A 19,991-nucleotide genomic window follows, 5' to 3' on the forward strand; every position below is an offset into this window, starting at 1 on the left:
AGTGACTAAAGTATTTCCATACCACTGTCTTCAGACAAAATGTTGATCTTAGCATAAAAAAAGGCTTAATTGAAATCTCTTCACAAAGTGTTCCATTCTCTAAGATACCTAAGATGACTAACCATGAACCTCAAGCTGTTGACATACATCAACAAATGGATATAGTTCAGTTTGACGCATATTTCGACAAAATCTAATCATGGTGCATTAACTATCTCTCGCATATTTGGATTTCTTAAGAGGGAGGAGGTAATCTACATTAACAGATCAACTATTTACAACATAAAACAGAATGAAGGTAATCACACATGCAATTATAGCAGAAGGTCTACTGATTTGGAGTCACTACTAGACATATAGTTCATGTAGGTCACACAACAGATATAGTACATATCAAAAATAAAATAAAAATTAGTTTATTTCACCTCTGCAACTTTAAAAATTGGTTTAAGAAAATACATTCAGAATATCATTTGGCCCAGAGGAAAGAAGAGGGCATCGACCCAAAGAAGAGGACATCGATCTGCCGCCCAACGGTGCTGTGCCATTGGCATCCGACAGCTCGAGAAAGCAAGAGGGAGAGGGACTACATTCAACATATCAGAGATAGAGAAGAGAAGAGGGGATCGACCCAAAAAGAGGATGTGATCTACCGCCGTACAGCGCTGCTGTCAACAGCGCTCCGGTGCCTTTCACATTCGGCGATGCAGCAGAGCAAGAGGGGGAGGGAGAGAGAAGAAGAAGAAGAGAAGAAGAAGAAGAAGAAGAAGAGAAGAAGACATTACCTGGATCGACTTGTGTGTGCCGTTTCAGATGGAGTGAGAAAGTGAGAAGGAAAGTGATGGTCAATTGTTTGTTTATTCACTCAGTCAATTATTTTTGGCAATAAAAAATTAGGGTAAAGGCAAATAATTTATTGGCAACCAAATTTGGTTGCCATAAATATTATTCAAATTTTTGACCACCAAGTCATGCTTGTCACCAAATACATATAATTGGCGACTAAAATTTCCGTCGCTAAAAATTAATTTGGTCGCCAAATTGTTTTTAGCACTCCCGCGCAAAAAAATAACTTGGCGCCAAACTCAATAGTGACCAAAATTTTAAATTCGTCGCCAAAAGTTTAGTTTTTAGTGACCACAACTATTCTGTCGCCAATGATGTATCTTTGGCAACTAAATTTTTGTTTGGTTGCTAAAAAGCGTCGCCAAAAATATTTTTTGTTGTAGTGCATAATCTATTTATTTTCAATCAAAAAAATCATTATTATTCTCATAATTTTAAAATGTCATTGACATTTCATTTTAAATAATATTTTTATAAATTCTTTTATTTAAAATATTTTCTTTATGTTTAAAAAAAAAATTCCCAAAACCCAGGGGAGGCACGTGACCCCCTTGGGCTTAAGGTGCCTCCGCCACTGGCTGCAACCCATCCTCATGTTGTGTATCACTACCCTCACATCCCTTACCCACATCCTCACCCTCAACTACCCCTGTAATATCATCTGAGTCATTCCCAATGTCATCAACTATGATGTGAATATCAGACAAGTTTATATCAATAATGTCTATGTCAGTACCACATATGGCATTACCACCCTGTTCTGTGTCATCACCACCTATGGCATTACCACCCTGTTCTGCACCATTGGAATCTGACAACAACTCACCATTGGACGACAAAACCATAATAGGATCTACACCCTTCTCTACATAAACAACTACATAATCCAAACCCTTATAAGCCTCAAGCATTTTCATCACATTAGCATCAATGTACTTTGCTTTCAACCCAACATCTAAACTATAACTAGGCCATGTATAGTACTATCTATGTTTGCTCATTTTCCACCAACTAGGTCATAATAAAGGTCTCTTAACTCAAACATAGACATTTTGTCAAGGTCACAATTAATTATTTCATTCACCCTACCACCCTCATAAACAACATGTGGATGAAAGACAAAATGGCCCCCATGGTGCATTTGAATAGTTATGAATTTGTCTGACATTTTCAGCATTCATTCCTAAAGTAGAAAAGACTTTCATCAATACATTTTGGGACCACAACCCACAACCCTAAACAAAGATATAGTCATGCATGTAACCAACATAAACTAAAATAATAAATAATCCTTAATCCTCAAACAGATCACACAAAATAGAAACAGAATATAAAAGTGTAAAGTAATAGAATTAAAAAAACCTATTCTTCAGGCATAAAGTTAAAAGTTAATTGAAGAAGGAAACAAGCAAAGTAATACACTAAGGATTAGGGATAAATTTCATCTTTTCAGTGCATACCCCACACAAAACACAATGACAATAAACAAACAAAGTAATACACTCACATCATTCACTACAAATAAACAAACAACCATAAGGGACTACAGTATATGAACTTTATATATACAAAAAACCACCATAGCAACAGGATATGAACAACTGCATCGCACACAGTGTCATGACAAAAAGTTAACCACCAATGGTACGAAAAAGGGAGGCACGCAAACCCTAATATACAAAACATACAGAACCACAGTATACAGTAACAAAAAGTATATCAACTAACATTTTATATACATACATATATATATATATATATCAGCAAATCGAACCGAATGAAACACAAAATAAAAAGCAATGATCGAAAAAATATCCTACAACTTATTCTTTGTGAACTTTTGGCTTCGTTTGCTTCGTAAATCTCCAAATCAATGACAATCGAAGCCCTACTTTCTCAAATTTATACACTATTTCGTTCGATTAAAACCCTAATCCGTTCAATCGAACAACCCTAATTTGTTAAATTGTTCAATCGAATAACCCCCTAGTTCTTTTCACTTTCCTCTTTTCAGATGCACGACTTTTGAAAGTGAAACTAGTAAGCAAGCTTTGATATATATATATATACAAGGACAAATTAATCTTTTTATGTATGCCATTCACTGTGTTAACGGTGTACATTACTCCATTAACCATAGAAAAATTATGTGGTTATATAGAAAAATTATGTAGTTATATTTAAAAGTGAGGGATAATCCGCACGTGGGTTGAACCAGAGAGGGGGAGAAGTGAAGTTTACCCTTACCTAGAACCCTCACGCATCTTCGCAATTTTTATAAAATTCGCACATGCAGCGAAAATGAACGTTCTGACAAAAACCTTTTGGGGCTTTCCATCAATGTCGAAACATTGAAATAGTTTTCTTCTCCGATCACTGAAGAAGAAATCGAAATTTAGAGAGAGATGGAGAAGTCTGTGGTGACCTTTGACAAAGGCACGACCTTTTCTTCATGGAACTACTGTGACGAGAGATTGGCTACTGGTTCCATCGATGGAACTTTGGTCATTTTCGACTCAGTCGACCCGCCTTCTTCGTCATTCACTTGCACTTCTACATCCAGGGTTCGTATTTTGTAAGCTTCGTTCTTTGTTAAAATTTGCAATTTTTGTGTGTGTATATATGGGTTTTGATTGGATAATTGTCTGCAATCCTTTTAGTCTGAATTGAATTCGAAGTTTGGATAATTGGATTCCATAGGGTTTTTATATGGCATTTCTAATTTGAGAATGGGTAATAATTGTTAAATTCAATGTATAAAGAGAAATAGAGAATTGTATAGATATTGATTGTATTAGTGATTGATTTATATTATGTACATGGTTGGTCTCCTTTATATAGGAGATGTGGGTGGAGAGTAGGTGTAGCGGAGTAGGTGGAGTTGTGTAGTGGAGTAGGTGAAGTGGAGGTGGAGTTGTGTAGTGGAGTAGGTGAAGTGGAGTAGTTTTAACAACCCCCCTCAAACTCAAGGAGGATAGACACTAACCAACTTGAGTTTGGAGAGAGTAACAAAATAGGAAAGTAAAATGATAAATAAAATAAAATAGGATAGGAAATACTGTATGGTCGTGTCAGACCGTTGGTGAAGACACTGTATGGTCGTGTCGAACCGTTGTAGAAGCTAACCGGAATCAATGTCGGGATAGTTTACGGGGTCATGCCGGACCGTTGTAAAAGCTAACCTATCTCAATGTCGGGACAGTTTATGGGGTCATGTCGGACCGTTGTAGAAGCTGCCGGAATCAATATGGGGACAGTTTATGGGGTCATGCTGGACCGTTGGAGAAGCTACTGTATGAGTGTGTATATAGGCTGCCCAAAAGATATACATGGATATATATATCGAGCCCTCAAAAGGCGCGCCCACTGCATCAAAAGCCGTGCCCGACAGAAAGCATCGAGCGGCGAGCCATCAAAAGGCGCCCCAGACACGCGGCGATGCACGTGAGCGACAGAGCGGCGTGTCGGCTGCGTCGTCATTGTCGATATAAACCAATGCGGAGGCTGTGTAAACCAAACCAGGCTGAAACCTCTGAGCATTGTCATTCTGAAACATTCTGTAACCAACCCGTTCTGACATTACCAGTCGGAAATCACTGCTTCTCTGAAACACTCATCAACCCAAAATATGGCCTCTTCTTCCCGTGGTCTACTCACTCTCTTTCCAGACCTCAATGAGTCCACAAGAGAGATAACTGGTGCGGTTGCCCTTGAACCTCAACCAAGTGCCCCTGAGTTTGCCCCGTTGACCTTTCCTATGCGGTCTGTGGAGCAAAGAATGGCAGCACAATCAGATATTGAGGCCAATCAGTATACATTGAAGTCATGTGTGGAGACGATGACGGCAGTCACAAACTTGTCGCACCGGCTTCAGAGTAGGACAAATGAGGTGCAGCAGTTAAACGCCCAACTGGCTCTGCTCCAGCGCATGTATAAGGATGCGCGAGCAGAAATATGTGTACTAAAGGCGGAAAACAAGGAGCTGAAGCGGAAGGCCACCGTTATGTTCCGATTTGGAGGTCCGCCATATGCTGCAGTGGAGGAGCAGGAGGGAGTGAATGTGCTCGGCGGCGCGGGAAACACAGAGGCAGCACCGTCAAGGGCCGCCCAGGACAGAGGCAAGAAGAAAAGACCGGCGGAAGAGGCGAAGAAGTGAGGTCGGTGGGTGGCCGTCTGCAGAAAAGAAAACAAATATGTTGTTGTTGTGGGTGTTGGATTTGTGTTGTTGTGTTTTTTTTTTTTTTTTTTTTTAATGTTTTTGGTGTTATTTTGTGTTGTTGTTTTGTCTAATAATAAAAATAACCCCTGCAAAAGATATATTAGTGTAGAGTGAGTATTTGAAAGAGATTAAAAGTAATTTGGAGAAAATAAATAAAAATAATTAATTTTGAAATCAAACGGAGGAGAGAGAGAATCTAGAAAAAAGAATGGGTATAGATGTAATAAAGGAATGACAAGAAAGAAATAAATAAAGAAAGAAAGAAAAGAAGAAAAGAAAATGGGTTTAGACTATGTGCGCGGAGAGAGAGAGAGAGAGAGAGAGAGAGAGAGAGAGAGAGAGAGAGAGAGAGACGAAGTTGGGTGGGTGCTGTGTGTGTTGCCCTTTTCCCTCTGCTGCTGCAGTGTGGTGATATGTTTTTATTTATTTTATTATCTTTTTTTTTTCACCGCCTCTGCTGTGTGTGTCCGCTCCATCTGCTGTGTCTCCTCCTTTCATCATACTACCCACTCCCTCAATCTTATTTGCCCTAAAACCTAAAGGTGGCGAATTTCGATCACATAAGGCTTTGTCCTGATATAGAATCGGCCAGGGAAGGAGAGAGATTCAGGCACACCCAAGCTTCAATCCCACCACCATCAAAGCTATCCAACAACACCATCACGTTTTTAAACGGCATGTAAACAGTACACACCCACACCGGCTTTCCCCACCCAAAATCAGCCTCATGTATCGGAAATCTACACCAGCTACCGCTTTATGGAAGTCTTCTCCGACGAAGAGGTGGGTAAGTTCGCGTTGGCCAAGAAATCTTTTTTTTTTTTTTTGGGGGGGAAGAGAGTCGACCCTGACAGTAGCTCCGGGTGGGGGAAGAGAGTCGACCCTGACAGTAGCTCCGGGGGACTGAGCGACTCGCCGCGTGCAGTGGAGGCCCAGGCGGTGATGAATGTGGCCATGGCGGCGGCGGCGGCCATTTTGTGATGAAACAAGAGCCCGATTGCTGCTCCACCGCATTCGAAGAAGGTTGATTGAATGAGAAGCAGAGGACTACTCGAATCGCCGTCATTTGATTGGATATTATTTAGAGGAAGGAATTTCCTGAGAAATCTCTCTGAAGGTTGGTTCAGAATTTGTGATAAATGGCAACGAGCTCGAGCTTCGACGAAAATAGCTCCATCGTCGTTGCAATCGACTGAGAAGTTGGCTGTGATTCTTCCTGCAAATGGGTAGAAAAGAGATAAGAGTGGATGGTGAAGAGGTGCAAAATAGCAGAGTGGTGGTGGCGATTGGAGATATAAAAGATGTGGTGGATCTTTGTATGTAGAGAAGTCGCCTCTGGTGGCGGCGAACTGGAAGCTATATGTATTGATAGAGATGACAGCGGAATAGGTTGAGGTCCGGCGGGCGGCCAAGGCGAGGTTGCCGCCCGCCGGTGAAGCGAAAAATACTAAGTTCTTAACCTAGCTCTGATACCATGTTAAATTCAATGTATAAAGAGAAATAGAGAATTGTATAGATATTGATTGTATTATTGATTGATTTATATTATGTACATGGTTGGTCTCCTTTATATAGGAGATGTGGGTGGAGAGTAGGTGTAGTGGAGTAGGTGGAGTTGTGTAGTGGAGTAGGTGAAGTAGAGGTGGAGTTGTGTAGTGGAGTAGGTGAAGTGGAGTAGTTTTAACAATAATGGTGATAATGTTGAGGATTGTTTATAAACAAAGGCGATAAAGATCAGATAGGGAAGAGCATGTTGTCATTTATTGCATTATACACTGTTAAATCATTTTACATGAACTCTATGGCGGACCCAGAAATTGTGCAAAGGGGGGGTTAAAACAAAATTATCTATATTTTAGAGAAATTGAAGTAAAATTATATAGATTTCGGAGACCAAGATACTAATTTATTTTATATATACTCAAAATTACATGAAAGTGATGAGATTTTTCAAAGGCTTGGGGTGGCCAAAACACTAATTCATTTTTATAATTTCTGAAATTTGCATAAAAATAATGAAAATTTTCAAAATTTTGGGCAGCAAAGATAAAATTATTTAGATTTTGGAGGGGCTGGAGTAAAATTATATTAAATTTTGAAGGGGCCAAAACACAAAACTATTTTATAAATATTCCAAATTGCATGATAGAAATGTGATATTTCAAAAGTTTGAAATGTTACTGAAAGTTGCTTCTAAAATTATGAGTATGTGAGAAGGAAAGTGGCTCAAGGGAAGACTAGTCTAGTCAGTGGTGCATCATTGCTCATTGAGTATGAAGTTAAATTTGCATGTATTGATTACAGTTCTTGCCCTGATTATCTCATGTTTTTCCTGTATTCTCTCACACAATTATCATCTTTTTGTCATTCATGGTTATAGATTACAATTACATTTTGGTAATTGGATTTTTTAAACATGATGATGTGGCAGCAGAATTTTCATTGAGATTCAAACTTCTCAAAGTTTCATATATGTTTCCTTTCTTCTTCTTGTTCCTCTTTTTTTTTTCTTTTTTTTTTTTTGGTTATCATTTTCTTGATTTTTTATTTATTTATATGCATTTTTGACATTGGGCTTCTCATAGGTTCATGAAGTGAGCATTGTGAAAGTTGTTTGGGTTCCTCCAGAATATGGTGGGGGAGTTGCATGCATTTGTGCAGATGGAACTTTGTCATTGTGGGAGGAGGTTGCTGAAGGTATCCAATGAATTTTCTAATGCATTTTCTATGTTATTTACACCCAATATCATAGTCTAAAATTAGGCAGTGTTATACATTGGCCAATTCTTTTTTATTTGCATTTAATATGTTCATCTTAGGAACAACTTTGTAGGTAACTCTTTGCTTGGGATTTCATTTTGGTTTGTTCATTGTTTGTTCTCTTTACTCTTTTCTCTGATAGATGTTATATTCTTTTTTTTGTAATCTTTTCATTTTAAGCCAAAAACACCCATCTTTGTGGCTCATGATTAAAAATACCCACAACCTCATCATTGTGGAGGAGTTTTCTGTTTAAAAATTCTGTTTGTGTACCATTTTCCTGTCTAATAATCAGGAAAAATATTATTCTAAGGGGTTATTTGGGATGTTCTAAATAAGTGTACTTTTTGACTTTTTATGAAATATGGGTTGAGTTTGAAGTGATGTGTTAGAGAGGTGATGTGACTTAAATAAGATGATGTGATTTAAATAAGATAGTAACTTTTTGACTTTTTTAGGGGACTCCAAACCTAGCCTTAGTATCCTAGAGAGCCTCCCATTTTGTGACCTGTGAACAAAGCCTCACTGTTATTTTGAACATTGTTTTGTCATTCTATAGATACAAAACCCCTTCAATGGAAGCTTTGCAAAGGCTTTGAGACAAGTTCAAATCAAGTGCTAGATATGCAGTTTGGAGCCTCATTCACAAGTTTGAAGTTGGTAGGTATTGGCAATGGGTATCACCTCAGTTTTTCTTCATTTAATTTCTTAGAACTGCATATGGGGAATCAAGTTTGCTAGCCCTGTCAATGAAAATATGGTAATTTTTGTATTAATTTGTAGTAAAAAGAGTTTCCAAGCCTATTGATCAAAAAAAAAAAGTTTCCGAGCCCCTTTTTGGCTCTAAATGGCTTTGGGGTTTTCAAGCTTCTATATGTTTCTATATTTTAAGTTGCTTTTTAAAAGGCACTAATTTTCTCAAAGTTTTATTTCACTATCCTTTTAGTTGTAGTGTTCTATGGCAACACAGGATGAAAAGAAATTGTAAATTTTCATTTTGATGATGGCATATTTTGCTATGGTGTTTTGTTTGACTTCCTTTACAGGTTGCTGCATATTCAAACGGCCACGTGAAAGTGTATGAGCTCCTAGATCCATTGGAACTGAAGAATTGGCAACTTCAGGTGCTCTTTGTAATTCTATAATGTTACAACCTATATTACATGGACTCTTAAAAATAAATCAAATACTCGTGTGACGTGTTGGAGAACCAACACTTGGACAAGGGTGCGAGATATTCTTATGTATTTGTTAACCATCTCAGGCAACTAAATTCAAGTATTAAGTTGATGAACAGTGTTTGCCAGGCATTGCCACCAAGCTGCGCTGTTTGTGCTACAATATGTAATATATGTGATGAATGCATGTACATAATATACATGTATAATGCTTATTGGTTTTCTTTGGTATTTTGACTCATACATATTTTAATATGTGTCTGAAACTAATATTTTGTAATTGTTTCTCGAGGCAGAGTTTTAGAATGTTATTGATTCCGTCTCCAAATTTGGAAAGGCTGCATGCTTGTGTCAAATATAATATATAAAAATATATTATACTAAACCAAGCCAAATTAAAACTCTTTTAATAAATCAATTGGGTCCCACACTCCAATAAGGAGGTATACCCAACAGCTTGTCTGCATGTTTCTTGGACTCCACAAAGAGGTGAAAGCCAGCAATTGAGCTTTGTTCTTGGTTTCAATTCGAATGTAGTGCAACTCAATTCTGCCAAGGTATGTTAAATTCGGTATGTCCTTCTTCTTTGATTCTTTTTGCTAATATATATATGAGAGAGAGAGAGAGAGGTGATCAAAAGACTTTTGATTGGTTTTGATATATAGTGGAGTAAAGTTTTTTTTTTTTTTGCTTATAATGTTTTTAGGGGTGATATTTCCCTTACCAATAAGTTGATTATCTAAAAGCTGAATTCTACTTTTTTATTATCAGTTTTAACCTATAATAAACTGCACCAAACAAGACCCAAGTGAGTATTTCGGATTTATTTTTTTAGTATTTTTTTGATTTTTAGTATAAAAAAAAATTATTTAAATTCATACAAAAATTATACTTTTACATTCCACTTGACTAGAAAAATGAAAAAAGTAAAAATAAAATTTTAAAATGTCTAATAAAGATGAAAATTTTGACTTTTTGTACTTTAAGAAATAAAATTATTTAAGTACTTTTTTTCTTAAACAAAATTTAGAGTCCCCACTATCACAGGGGTGAGTTTGGCATCTAATTAAAAAAAAAAAAAACACATTTTAGCTATAAAACAAAAAGATTATATTTTTATCATTTTTAGTTATTGCTATAGTATCTTCATATATTAATTTAGGAAAAATTACCCAAAAATTCCGTTTGGGAAAATGTTGGTTTATTTAATCATGGAAGTTTTTTTTCAAGCCAATTAGTCTTTTTATTTATGGTAGATTGTGGAGTTTACTTGTTTACCCTTAAATGTTATTTTAGTTGTGATTTTTTCCTAATGTTTGGGTGGGTTGGTGGTATGGTGTTAATTTTTTCATAATTTTGAAAGAAAACTTCCAAGACTAAATAGAGAAATATTTTCCCAAATGAAATTTTTGAATAATTTTTCCATAAAGTTATAAAAGGCATATTATATACGTTGTAACATTTACCTTTTGGCAAATGGTAATCTTGTGTTGTGTTGTGTTGTTTTTGATAAACTTGCGTGAACTTAAAGGTAAGTCTTATGGACCAACCATTTCTCTTATTAAATATTTACTATTATTATTATTATTATGTTGACTATATGAAAGCTACTCCAAAAAAATAAAAATAAAAATAAAAATAAAACTTATGAAAGTTGCTTTAAGAGAATTTAATGTTCTTATAATGCCGTGGTTTTGGCTAGGTCGACCCTATTTATTTCAGCCGACTAAGGAGTGTTTGTTACACCTTAAATGATGATTTATTTTAATTGAAAAGTTTGTATTAGATTGTTTAGTGTAATTTTTATTTATATTTTATTAGGTGAACATAGTTTAAATAAGTTGATTATCTAAAAGTTGAATTCTACTTTTTATTATCAGTTTTAACCTATAATAAACTGGACCAAACAAGACCCAAGGGAATATTTTGGATTTATTTTTTTAGATTTATTTTTTTGATTTTTAGTATAAAAAAAAATCATTTAAATTCATACAAAAATTATACTTTTACATTCCACTTGACTAGAAAAATGAAAAAAAGTAAAAATAAAATTTAGAATGTCTACTAAAGATGAAAATTTTGACCTTTTGTACTTTATGAAATAAAATTATTTAAGTGCTTTTTTCTTAAACAAAATTTAGAGTCCCGACTATCATAGGGGTGAGTTTGGCATCTAATTAAAAATAACAAAAAAACACACATTTTATCTATAAAAAAAAAAAGATCATATTTTTATCATTTTTAGTTATTGCTAAAATATCTTCATATATTACATTAGGAAAAATTATCCAAAAATTCCATTTGGGAAAATGTTGCTCTATTTAATCCTGAAAGTTTTCTTTCAAACCAATTAGTCTTTTTATTTATGGTATATTGTGGAGTTTACTTGTTTACCTTATGGTGTTAATTTTTCCATAAAGCCCAGAAACTTCTGCTCTCTCTCTAGCCAAGAAACTTCTCCTCTCTCTCTCTAAAGATATATAACCATCTCTACATCTCTCTCTTTTTTCTCAAGAAACAAACAAACAATGGATCAGAAAGTTCTTCAATTAGAAACTCAAAAAATCACAAACCCAACAACTCTCTCGTAATGGATTGTGCAAGCGCACTCAACGACTCTTTCGAGCTCAAATCCATCGAATGCCAACTTCACTCCGCCATTTCTTCTAGAACCCTCTCCATTTCTCGCTTATCCGATCACCACCACCCGCCATCACTTTCGCCGCCGCAACAACCTCCACAACCCATCTCCAAAAAATCCTCAAAATTTTCTCGTTCGTTTCACAAACTTCTTCAATCCATTTTTGGCCCCAAAACAAGTGAAATCAGGATCGCAAGACCCATTTTTTGCTATTTTTGATGGGTCATGCCCGCTTTCAACCATTCCAAAAGTGTCAGAGAGTGGCAGCGGAATTTTGCTGGAGTTAAGTTGATGGCGGCGGCAGCGGTGATAAAAAAGTTAGCCTTTGAGCAGTTCACCGTCACCACTTCAAATGGTATTTCATGTGCTTGAAAGACCCCCAAAAAAAAAAAAAAATTATATTATTGTGTGTTCATATAGTATGTATCCACTTATGTGTGTTTTTAGAATGTTAATTATTATTTAATGAGTTTTAGTTGATTATAATGATTTTCAACTTTGATTTGTAATATGTGAATCTTTTTATTTTTTATTTTTTTTTAGATTTGTGAATCTTGGTAATTATATGAAGAAAAAAAAAAGTTTTTCCTTTTTTTTTTTACATTAATTTTATACAAATTTTTACCAGAGTTGAATTTTTTTTTTTTTTTTACCAGAATGATACGGTAGCAACGTTATAATCATTAACAATAATTTTGGTACATTATTTATTTTCAATTAATAGGCCCACAATGCTGTTACGTTACTTTGTACAATTTTTTGAATATATATTTATTTGTATTATATTTCTCAAATTATTTGTATTATATTAGTCAAATTTTTACTTTATACAATTATCATTTCATGTGTATTTTTTCAGAACTAAACCCCTCTCTCTCTCTCATAGCAACCATTGCAGCAGAACCATCATCAAATGAGGCCAACATTTTGGCCTTAGTGAGCTCTCAACCCTCTCCGACTCCAATTGCGCCGCCATTGGAGGACTCTGCTGGAAAAGAAAACCATGAGAGCCTCTCACAGTCTCAATCCGCCAAGAAAACTAAGAAAGCAGGGATGAAAGCAAAACAACAACAACAACAAAATCAATCATTTGAGAAGGAGTTGCAAGAAATGCACGAAAAGCTTTAACATTTGAGGATCGAGAAGGAGCGAACTGAGGAGCTATTGAAGGTAAGAGAGGAGACTTTGAAGATGAAGGAGGAGGAGCTTGAAACAAGTGGGAAAGAGTGAGAAAAGCTTTAGACAGAGCTCAAGAAGTTGCAAAAAATGAAAGAGTTCAAACCATGCAAAAATGAAAGAGTTCAAACCCACCATGGTTCTTCCCCTCCCCCCCTTCAACACGATGTTTGGTTGTCGAGAAAATGTAGGGAAAATGAAAGAACTTTAGAAAGGGTAATTTTCCTACATTTTCTCAGAAACTGAACCCAGATTGATGGTTCAGAGTCTATGATTCTTGGTTTAGTTTTCCCTCTAAATTTTCCTACGTTTTCTCGAAAACAGAGTAGAGAGAAAGAGCTAGAAAAGAAAGACAAGAAGAAGAAAGGTTGCCTTCAAATGAAAAGGTCACCTCCACCTTACATCCTATGGCTCAAAGATCAATTGAGGAAAAGCAGGAAAGAAAAGAATCTGTTGAAATCGAAGCAACCAATGTATGCTTTTTTCGCGTTCACAACTGAAGCCATGAAGCTGTTGAAGGAAGAGCAGTTCCTCTCTTACTTTGTTTTCAATTGAAGATACTACTCTTCATCCAACAATTTCATGGCTTCAGCTGTGAACGCGAAAAAAGCAAACATTGGTTGCTTCGGTTTTAACGGATCCTTTTCTTTCCTGCCCTTCCTCCATTGATCTTTGAGCAATAGGATGTAAGTGGAGGTGACCTTTTTTAGACCTTTGAGGCTGTGAGAGGCTCTCAAATGAAAAGGTCACCTCCACCTTATATCTTATGGCTCAAAGATCAATAGAGGAAGAGCAGGAAAGAAAAGGATCCGTTGAAACCGAAGCAACCAATGTCTGCTTTTTTCGCGTTCACAACTGAAGCCATGAAGCTGTTGGAGGAAGAGCAGTATCTTCAGTTGAAAACAAAGTAAATTCAGTAATTTTCTCTATATTTCTCTCTCGCCCCCTTCTTCTTCTTCTCTCTCTCTAATCTTTGTCTCATTGAATTACTACAGGAAAGAAAAGGATCTGTTGAAACCGAAGCAATCAATGTCTGCGTTTTTCATGTTCACAAATGAGCGAAGAGCAGCTCTACTTGCAGAGAGCAAGAGTGTCTGGGAGGTAATTGAAGAGGCCTCACGTTCAGTTTCTTGAATTCTTGTTATTGATCATACGCTAATTTGTAAAATTGGCATCGTTTGACAGGTTGCGAAGATCACAGGTGAAGAATGGAAGAACATAACAGAGAAACAGAAGAAGCATGAAAAGGTTCAATTAACTCTGTCTTTCTCTCTCAATCTCTCTCTCTCTCTCTCTCTGCAACAACAATTTCATATTTTGGGAACTTGCAGATTGCAAAGCAAAACAAGGAAAAGTATTGGAAGAAATGGAGGCTTACAAGCAGAGGAAGGAGGGAGAGTCTGCCAATCTCAAAAAAGAAGACGATGAGGTTTCACAAGCAAGAAGCCTTGCAATTGCTCAAGAAGAAAGAGAAAACCGATAACATAATGAAGGTTTGGCCTTATAACAATGAAATTGTTGATACCTTCTTGTGAAGCTTGGCTTTTGTGACCGCTAAATTATGTATGCTCTTGTTACAGAAAATGAAAGAGAATCACCAAAAGAAGAAGAAGATTGCTTATCCCAACAAGCCGAAGAAGCCCGCATCCTCATTCCTTCTATTCAGGTCAGTCATTTTAAAATATGTTATAAGCGCCTATATATATACCTAACAAGATTAAAAGTAAATACCTAAAATTTTGGTCATTTTATTTTTGTTCACAATGCTGTTGGAATTGCTAGTAGTCGCGGATTAGCCATATGGCGGTGAATCAAAGAATTAGTAGACATTAACAGTAACAAAATGTAACCAAATTCGCTTTATGTTTTCTTATACTATGTTATTTTTGTTGATAATACAACAAAGAGGCAAGGAAGAACTTGTTGGAAGAGAGGCCGGGAATTAGTAACTCTACCCTTAATGCCCTCATTTCAGTGAAATGGAAGGTGTGAAATTTAACTGTCTGTTTGGGTAATTCTTTTTTTGAAAATGTAGAAAGTACTAAAAATTTTGGTTTTGTATTTGTAGGAATTGAGTGAAGAAGATAAGCAAACCTGGAATAAAAAAGTTGCAGGAGCCAAGATGGAATTGGAAGAGTACAACAAATCTGCAGCAATGGAGGAGGAAAACAACAACCCACAACAGTAAAAAGCAAGCTTGAATATTGATGAAGGTGGCTCTACTTCTGTCAATGTGTTCAAAATTATTTCTTTTCGTGTTAACATCTGTTAACTACTATTGACCCCCCTGGGCATGTTAACATCGTTGATTTTTACTTTTTTTTTTTTTGCCATTTGAATATTGAATCTGTAGTTTGAGATTGAATTAGTATGATGATTCAAAGTAGTTTGCAAAATCAACAAAGTTGTGTTTTCCAAACATTCCTACTTTGTGTGTTGAATTAATTTGATAATTCAAATCAAAGTAGTTCCCAAATCAATGAAATTGTTTTCTAAACATTCCAACTTGTAAAAGAATCTTCCAAGGAATGTTCAGACTACTATACAACAAAAGCTTAGACAATTCTTTTCGTATTTACATCTGATAACTACTACCTTCCAAGGAATGTTTAGACTATATAACAAAAGCGAAGTCAAATCTTTCCTATGCTTTGGGTCTTTTGCATATATCTAAAGAGTTATCAAGATTAAGATTGCAGATTTGCTTTGTTCAATCTAATGCCAAACAAGAAAAACTCACAGCTAAAAACTCATCATTTAGGCTTATAAATTTAGATTTTTCAGTAAGTATATGGACACAGTCATATAAAAATATGGGTTCCACACTCTGATAATATGCATAGCAAGATTATGTTGTTTTTCATCGTTTTAGTTCATTTTTCCACTATTTTCTCTAGTATTTTAAATTTCAAATTAACGCAAATTTGTATTTTTTCTTAATGTTGCTTTAGAAATTCACTACTTTGAATTTTCTCTAGTATTTTCACTATTTTGAAATTTACTCATTTCTTGTGACTCTTGAAATGGGTGAATTGTGTGGTGAATTTATGAATCTAAATGATGTGAGTTTTTCGATTCCATGTATCTTTAGGAAGAAATAGTTGCGGATGCAGTGTTGGGTGTCCAAACAATTATCATGCAGAGCATTTTTAATGGAGTAGTTAAAATTGTGGGTTAATTAATAAAAAATAATAAAAGTAAAACTCAATTTTGTGTGTTAAGAGCATCCGTAACATTTATTCTTTTTTGTTTTCATTAAATTTGAATAAAAACTTCATTTGATATCGAGCGTTCTAATAAAAAATATCATTTTTTATCAAACTACCAGTCGATCGGGAGGATGTCTGGCCCGTGGACCAATTAGTGTAAATTTACGGAAACTCTTAGGCCAGTCGTCCAGTATATGATTCTAATGGCTATCTACAATAACAATTTAAATTTGATGATTAAATTTGATGAAACAAAATAGGAACGTTGGAAAAGTACTATGTAGAGTTAAAACTCAGATCTTGTGGGTCAAGTTGAAAGCCATTTTTTAGGAATTTTAAATATTTTTCGTAATTAAAATGTGTTACGTGGATATAAAATTAAAAAAAAAATAAAAGAAAAAGAAAAAAAGAGAAGAAAAAATTGTTAATGGCATCCCTTTTTCTCACGTTCGCTATAATAGGTGGTATTGAAACAAACTGTTGACACCATTAAATGTAAAAAAAATAAATGCAATTAATCGATATAACAAAGTGTTGAATTATTTAGTTCATTTATTTTATTTTTTAAATGTCATTTTTTCTTGGAAATTTCAACTAGCATCCATTTTTCTCATGTTCACTATAATGGGTATCGAAACAAACTGCTGACACCATTAAATGTAAAAAAATAAATGTAATTAATTGATATAACAAATTGTTGACTTATTTATTTTATTTTTTTAAATGTTATTTTTTTGAAGAAAAAATTAAAAATTAAAAACCATCCATTTGAGAATTAACTAGTTTAGTTTGATTTTTTTACTTTTTATGAAAGGATGGGCAAAAATAAAGAGAATGATATGACAACTTGTACTGTTTTTTGGCAAAAAACCAAAGTCCAAAACTATGGGTTATTTTGGAAAAATAAGTTAAAGAGGATTTTTTTTAAAGGTTCCTATTATTAGGATTTTATAGCATAAAAAACATGTAATATTTTTATAGTGATTGGGGTCCCTCAACATTTTTCCAGAGAAATTTCGACCCAGAGAAATTTCAATCTAGAGAAATTTTTTGCTCAATTTTCTTTGATTTTTTGTGTTTTGAAATTTCTCTAGGGGTTGAATTTTCTCTAATTTGCTTACAAATTTCTCTGTGATTTGCTCATAATTTTCTTTATGTATTTGACTAATTTTCTCTAATTTGCTCACAAATTTCTCTATGATTTGCTCACAATTTTCTTTATGTATTTGACTAATTTTCTCTAATTTGCTCATAATTTTCTTTGTGTCTTAACCAAACCAAAGAAAATTGTGTCTTTTCACAAAGAAAATTTACACAGTCCAAAGAAAATTCACACAGTCCAGAGAAAATTCAACCCGATTTGCTCACAACAACCAAACACAGTTCAAAAATCAATATCAAATGAAATAAGCAAAGTCGTGAAGAACAATTCGAGAAAGTAATTAATCTTCATACCGATTTCAACGCCAAGGCCTTGTATCCCAGAGACAATGATGTTTAAGACAAAAAGTCGCAGCATAGTCTCGCGTCCATACACAACAAGTTGACGACTGTGAAGATCCTCGTCGATCTTCAGCAGATTTCCATCTCCCAAAGCCATCTCCAGCACGACGCTACTGCTGGTGCTGCTGTGGTTACTGTTGTTGATGTTCCCCATGAAGTCAGCGTTGCTTTTCACGTTGCCACTCTCGTCTCCATCGTTCACAGTGGCAGAGGCCAAGCTACCGATTTGATGCTTCTTGTTCAGAGCTCAAATAGGTGAAGCAGAGAGAAAGAGCTAGGTAAGAGAGTGACCACGAGAGAGAGAGAGAGAGATATGGAGATGAGTGGGTTAGTGGTACAAAAATGGATGAGGAACCTTAATCATTATAAAATAATACTATGGATCTCTTCCATGACTAAAAATAGGATAGGGACTTTAGACTAATTTTCCTTAAGTTAAAAGCTGGCTTTCTAGTTTTTTTTTTTTTTTTTTTGACTTTTTTATATAAAATGTGTAAAAAAATAAAGAAGTGATATGATCCAAAATAAGTTAAAAGTCAAAAAGTAACTTTTTACCCACTTGCCAAAACAAGCCATGTTTGACAAGTGCTAAAAAAAAGTCATTTTTTCCATATATTTTTTTCTTTGGGCTCGTTTGGAATGTTGGTTGGCTTTTTGGCATTTTAGCTTTTTTAGCCTAGGGCTAAAAAACCTCATTTGTGATAGACTTTTTGGTTTTTTTGACTTTTGTGAGAGAAAAATGAAATTATTATGGTTTGAATGTGACATTTTGTCTTATTGGGCTAAAAGACCTATTTAGTCTTTTTATAACTATTTTAGCCAAAAAGCCCCATTTAGCTTATGCCAAACGAATGCTTTGATTATTGTTATTATTATTATTATTACTATTACTACTTTTAGAATTTTTTATTCTAGAATGTAAATCAAAATATGTCACTACAGTTGTAAAAAAAAAAAAAAAAAAAAAAAAACTAATCCCGACCTGACTTTTCTCAATAATAAAAAATTGTCTAAGCCTTTGTTTCGGATGTGGGTTGGCTTTTTAGCTTTTTAACTTTTTATTCTGGGGCTAAAAAGCCTCGTTTGAGATAGGCTTTTTGGTTTTTTTGACTTTTATGAGAGAAAAATTGAAATAATTATGGTTTTGGATGTAACATTTTGTTCTATTTGGCTAAAATAATCAATTTTGTCCTATATCGCTAAATTAGCCCAAACGGACGTGCCAAACAAAGCCTAAGGCATCAATTTCTTTAACAAAAAGATCTTTATATTAAAAATAAAATAAAATGAGTTCATAGATTAAGACCTTTAAACTGTCATGACGGCCTATTTTGGCAACATGGTTAAAAGTCAATTTTTTTATTTTTTTATTTTTTTAATCATATCATCTCTTTATTTGTTTTACATTTAAAAAAAAAAAATTAAAAAAAATCAGTTTTTAACCTCCTTCCCGAAGTATGCATAAAAATTTTCAATTCCATATATCTTTAGGAAGAAATAGTTGTGGATGGTGGTGTCCAAACAATTACAATGCAATAGTTAAAATTATGTGTTAATTAAAAAAAAGTAATAACATTAAAAATCAATTTGTGCGTTAAGTAGAGTTTAAACTTATAGACCTTGTAAGTTTAAACTTATAGACCGTGTAAGTAGGGGTGTTCGTGGTTCGGTTGCGGTCAAGAATCCTTCAATCCACTATCCATCTGCTAGATTAGTGGATTGGAAAAAATCAATCCACATCCGTCCGCCGAATTGATGAATGCGGATTAGTGGATTGACGGATGGATGCGAATCGATTTAGAGGTTTAAACTTTTACAAATTTTGAATATAATACAATAACTTGTCAACATTGTTTTTAAATAATAATCTAACTCAACATAACCAAAAGATTATCAAGTAAATTGTTAAATACAAATAATAAATACATATAAGAAAATCATGTATTGTCAAAACTATTTCATTACTTTTTTTATTATTCAAAAACTATTTAATTTGATTTTTTTTTAAATGACAAAATTAAGCCTTATATTTTTCACACAAAAATATCAAATATCAACACTTGCCATTTGATAAAAGGATTTCCAAATTAAAAACATAACATAATATCTAAACTCTTTTCAATTGAAAATACAAACAGAATATCTAAACAAATGAAAAACACAAAGTCTGAAAAATTACTAGGGGTGCTTGCCGTTTGACGGTTTGGTTGCGGCTAAAGGTACCTCAAATTCGCCACTCATCCAAAATTAGGCGGATTGGAAAAAATCAATCCGCAACCGTCCGCTTGTCATCATGCATCCGTCCAAAATGTGACAGATCGGTTCAGTTTGATCAATTTGGATGGATCGAAATATCCGCCGCTCATCCCTACTTGTAAGTCAAGTTAAAGGATTTTTTAAAGAATTTCAAACATTTTTCGTAATTAAAATGTGTTAAGTGAGTGAAAAATAAAAAAGAA

General features: G+C 34.5%; 1 protein-coding gene and 1 pseudogene across 6 annotated transcripts; both read left to right on the forward strand.

The window, feature by feature from the left end:
• The first annotated feature begins 3,040 nt into the window (after positions 1-3,040).
• Positions 3,041-12,765, forward strand: LOC114285031 (protein SEH1). 5 transcript variants are annotated; one of them, XM_082913953.1, is made up of 7 exons: positions 3,041-3,410; positions 7,651-7,762; positions 8,385-8,485; positions 8,872-8,949; positions 9,300-9,347; positions 9,459-9,574; positions 12,531-12,765. In XM_082913953.1, the coding sequence occupies exons 1-6, from the start codon at positions 3,252-3,254 to the stop codon at positions 9,567-9,569; spliced, it is 609 nt and encodes a 202-aa protein (XP_082770079.1). In that variant the 5' UTR covers positions 3,041-3,251; the 3' UTR covers positions 9,570-9,574; positions 12,531-12,765. The 5 variants fall into 5 exon arrangements, with proteins under 5 accessions (XP_082770079.1, XP_082770078.1, XP_082770080.1 ...); XM_082913952.1 differs by having other exon boundaries at positions 12,504-12,726; XM_082913954.1 differs by having other exon boundaries at positions 9,459-9,560; positions 12,504-12,726.
• A 139-nt stretch (positions 12,766-12,904) lies between these two features.
• On the forward strand, positions 12,905-15,133 carry LOC114285030 (uncharacterized; annotated as a pseudogene). The gene is made up of 7 exons (XR_014360706.1): positions 12,905-13,036; positions 13,145-13,293; positions 13,816-13,921; positions 14,006-14,068; positions 14,152-14,313; positions 14,401-14,486; positions 14,889-15,133. The product of XR_014360706.1 is annotated as an uncharacterized LOC114285030 (transcript).
• Positions 15,134-19,991: the final 4,858 nt, after the last annotated feature.

Source organism: Camellia sinensis, chromosome 2 (assembly GCF_055761805.1).
Source record: "Camellia sinensis isolate YWXY chromosome 2, ASM5576180v1, whole genome shotgun sequence".
In the NCBI taxonomy this organism is placed as follows: domain Eukaryota; kingdom Viridiplantae; phylum Streptophyta; class Magnoliopsida; order Ericales; family Theaceae; genus Camellia; species Camellia sinensis.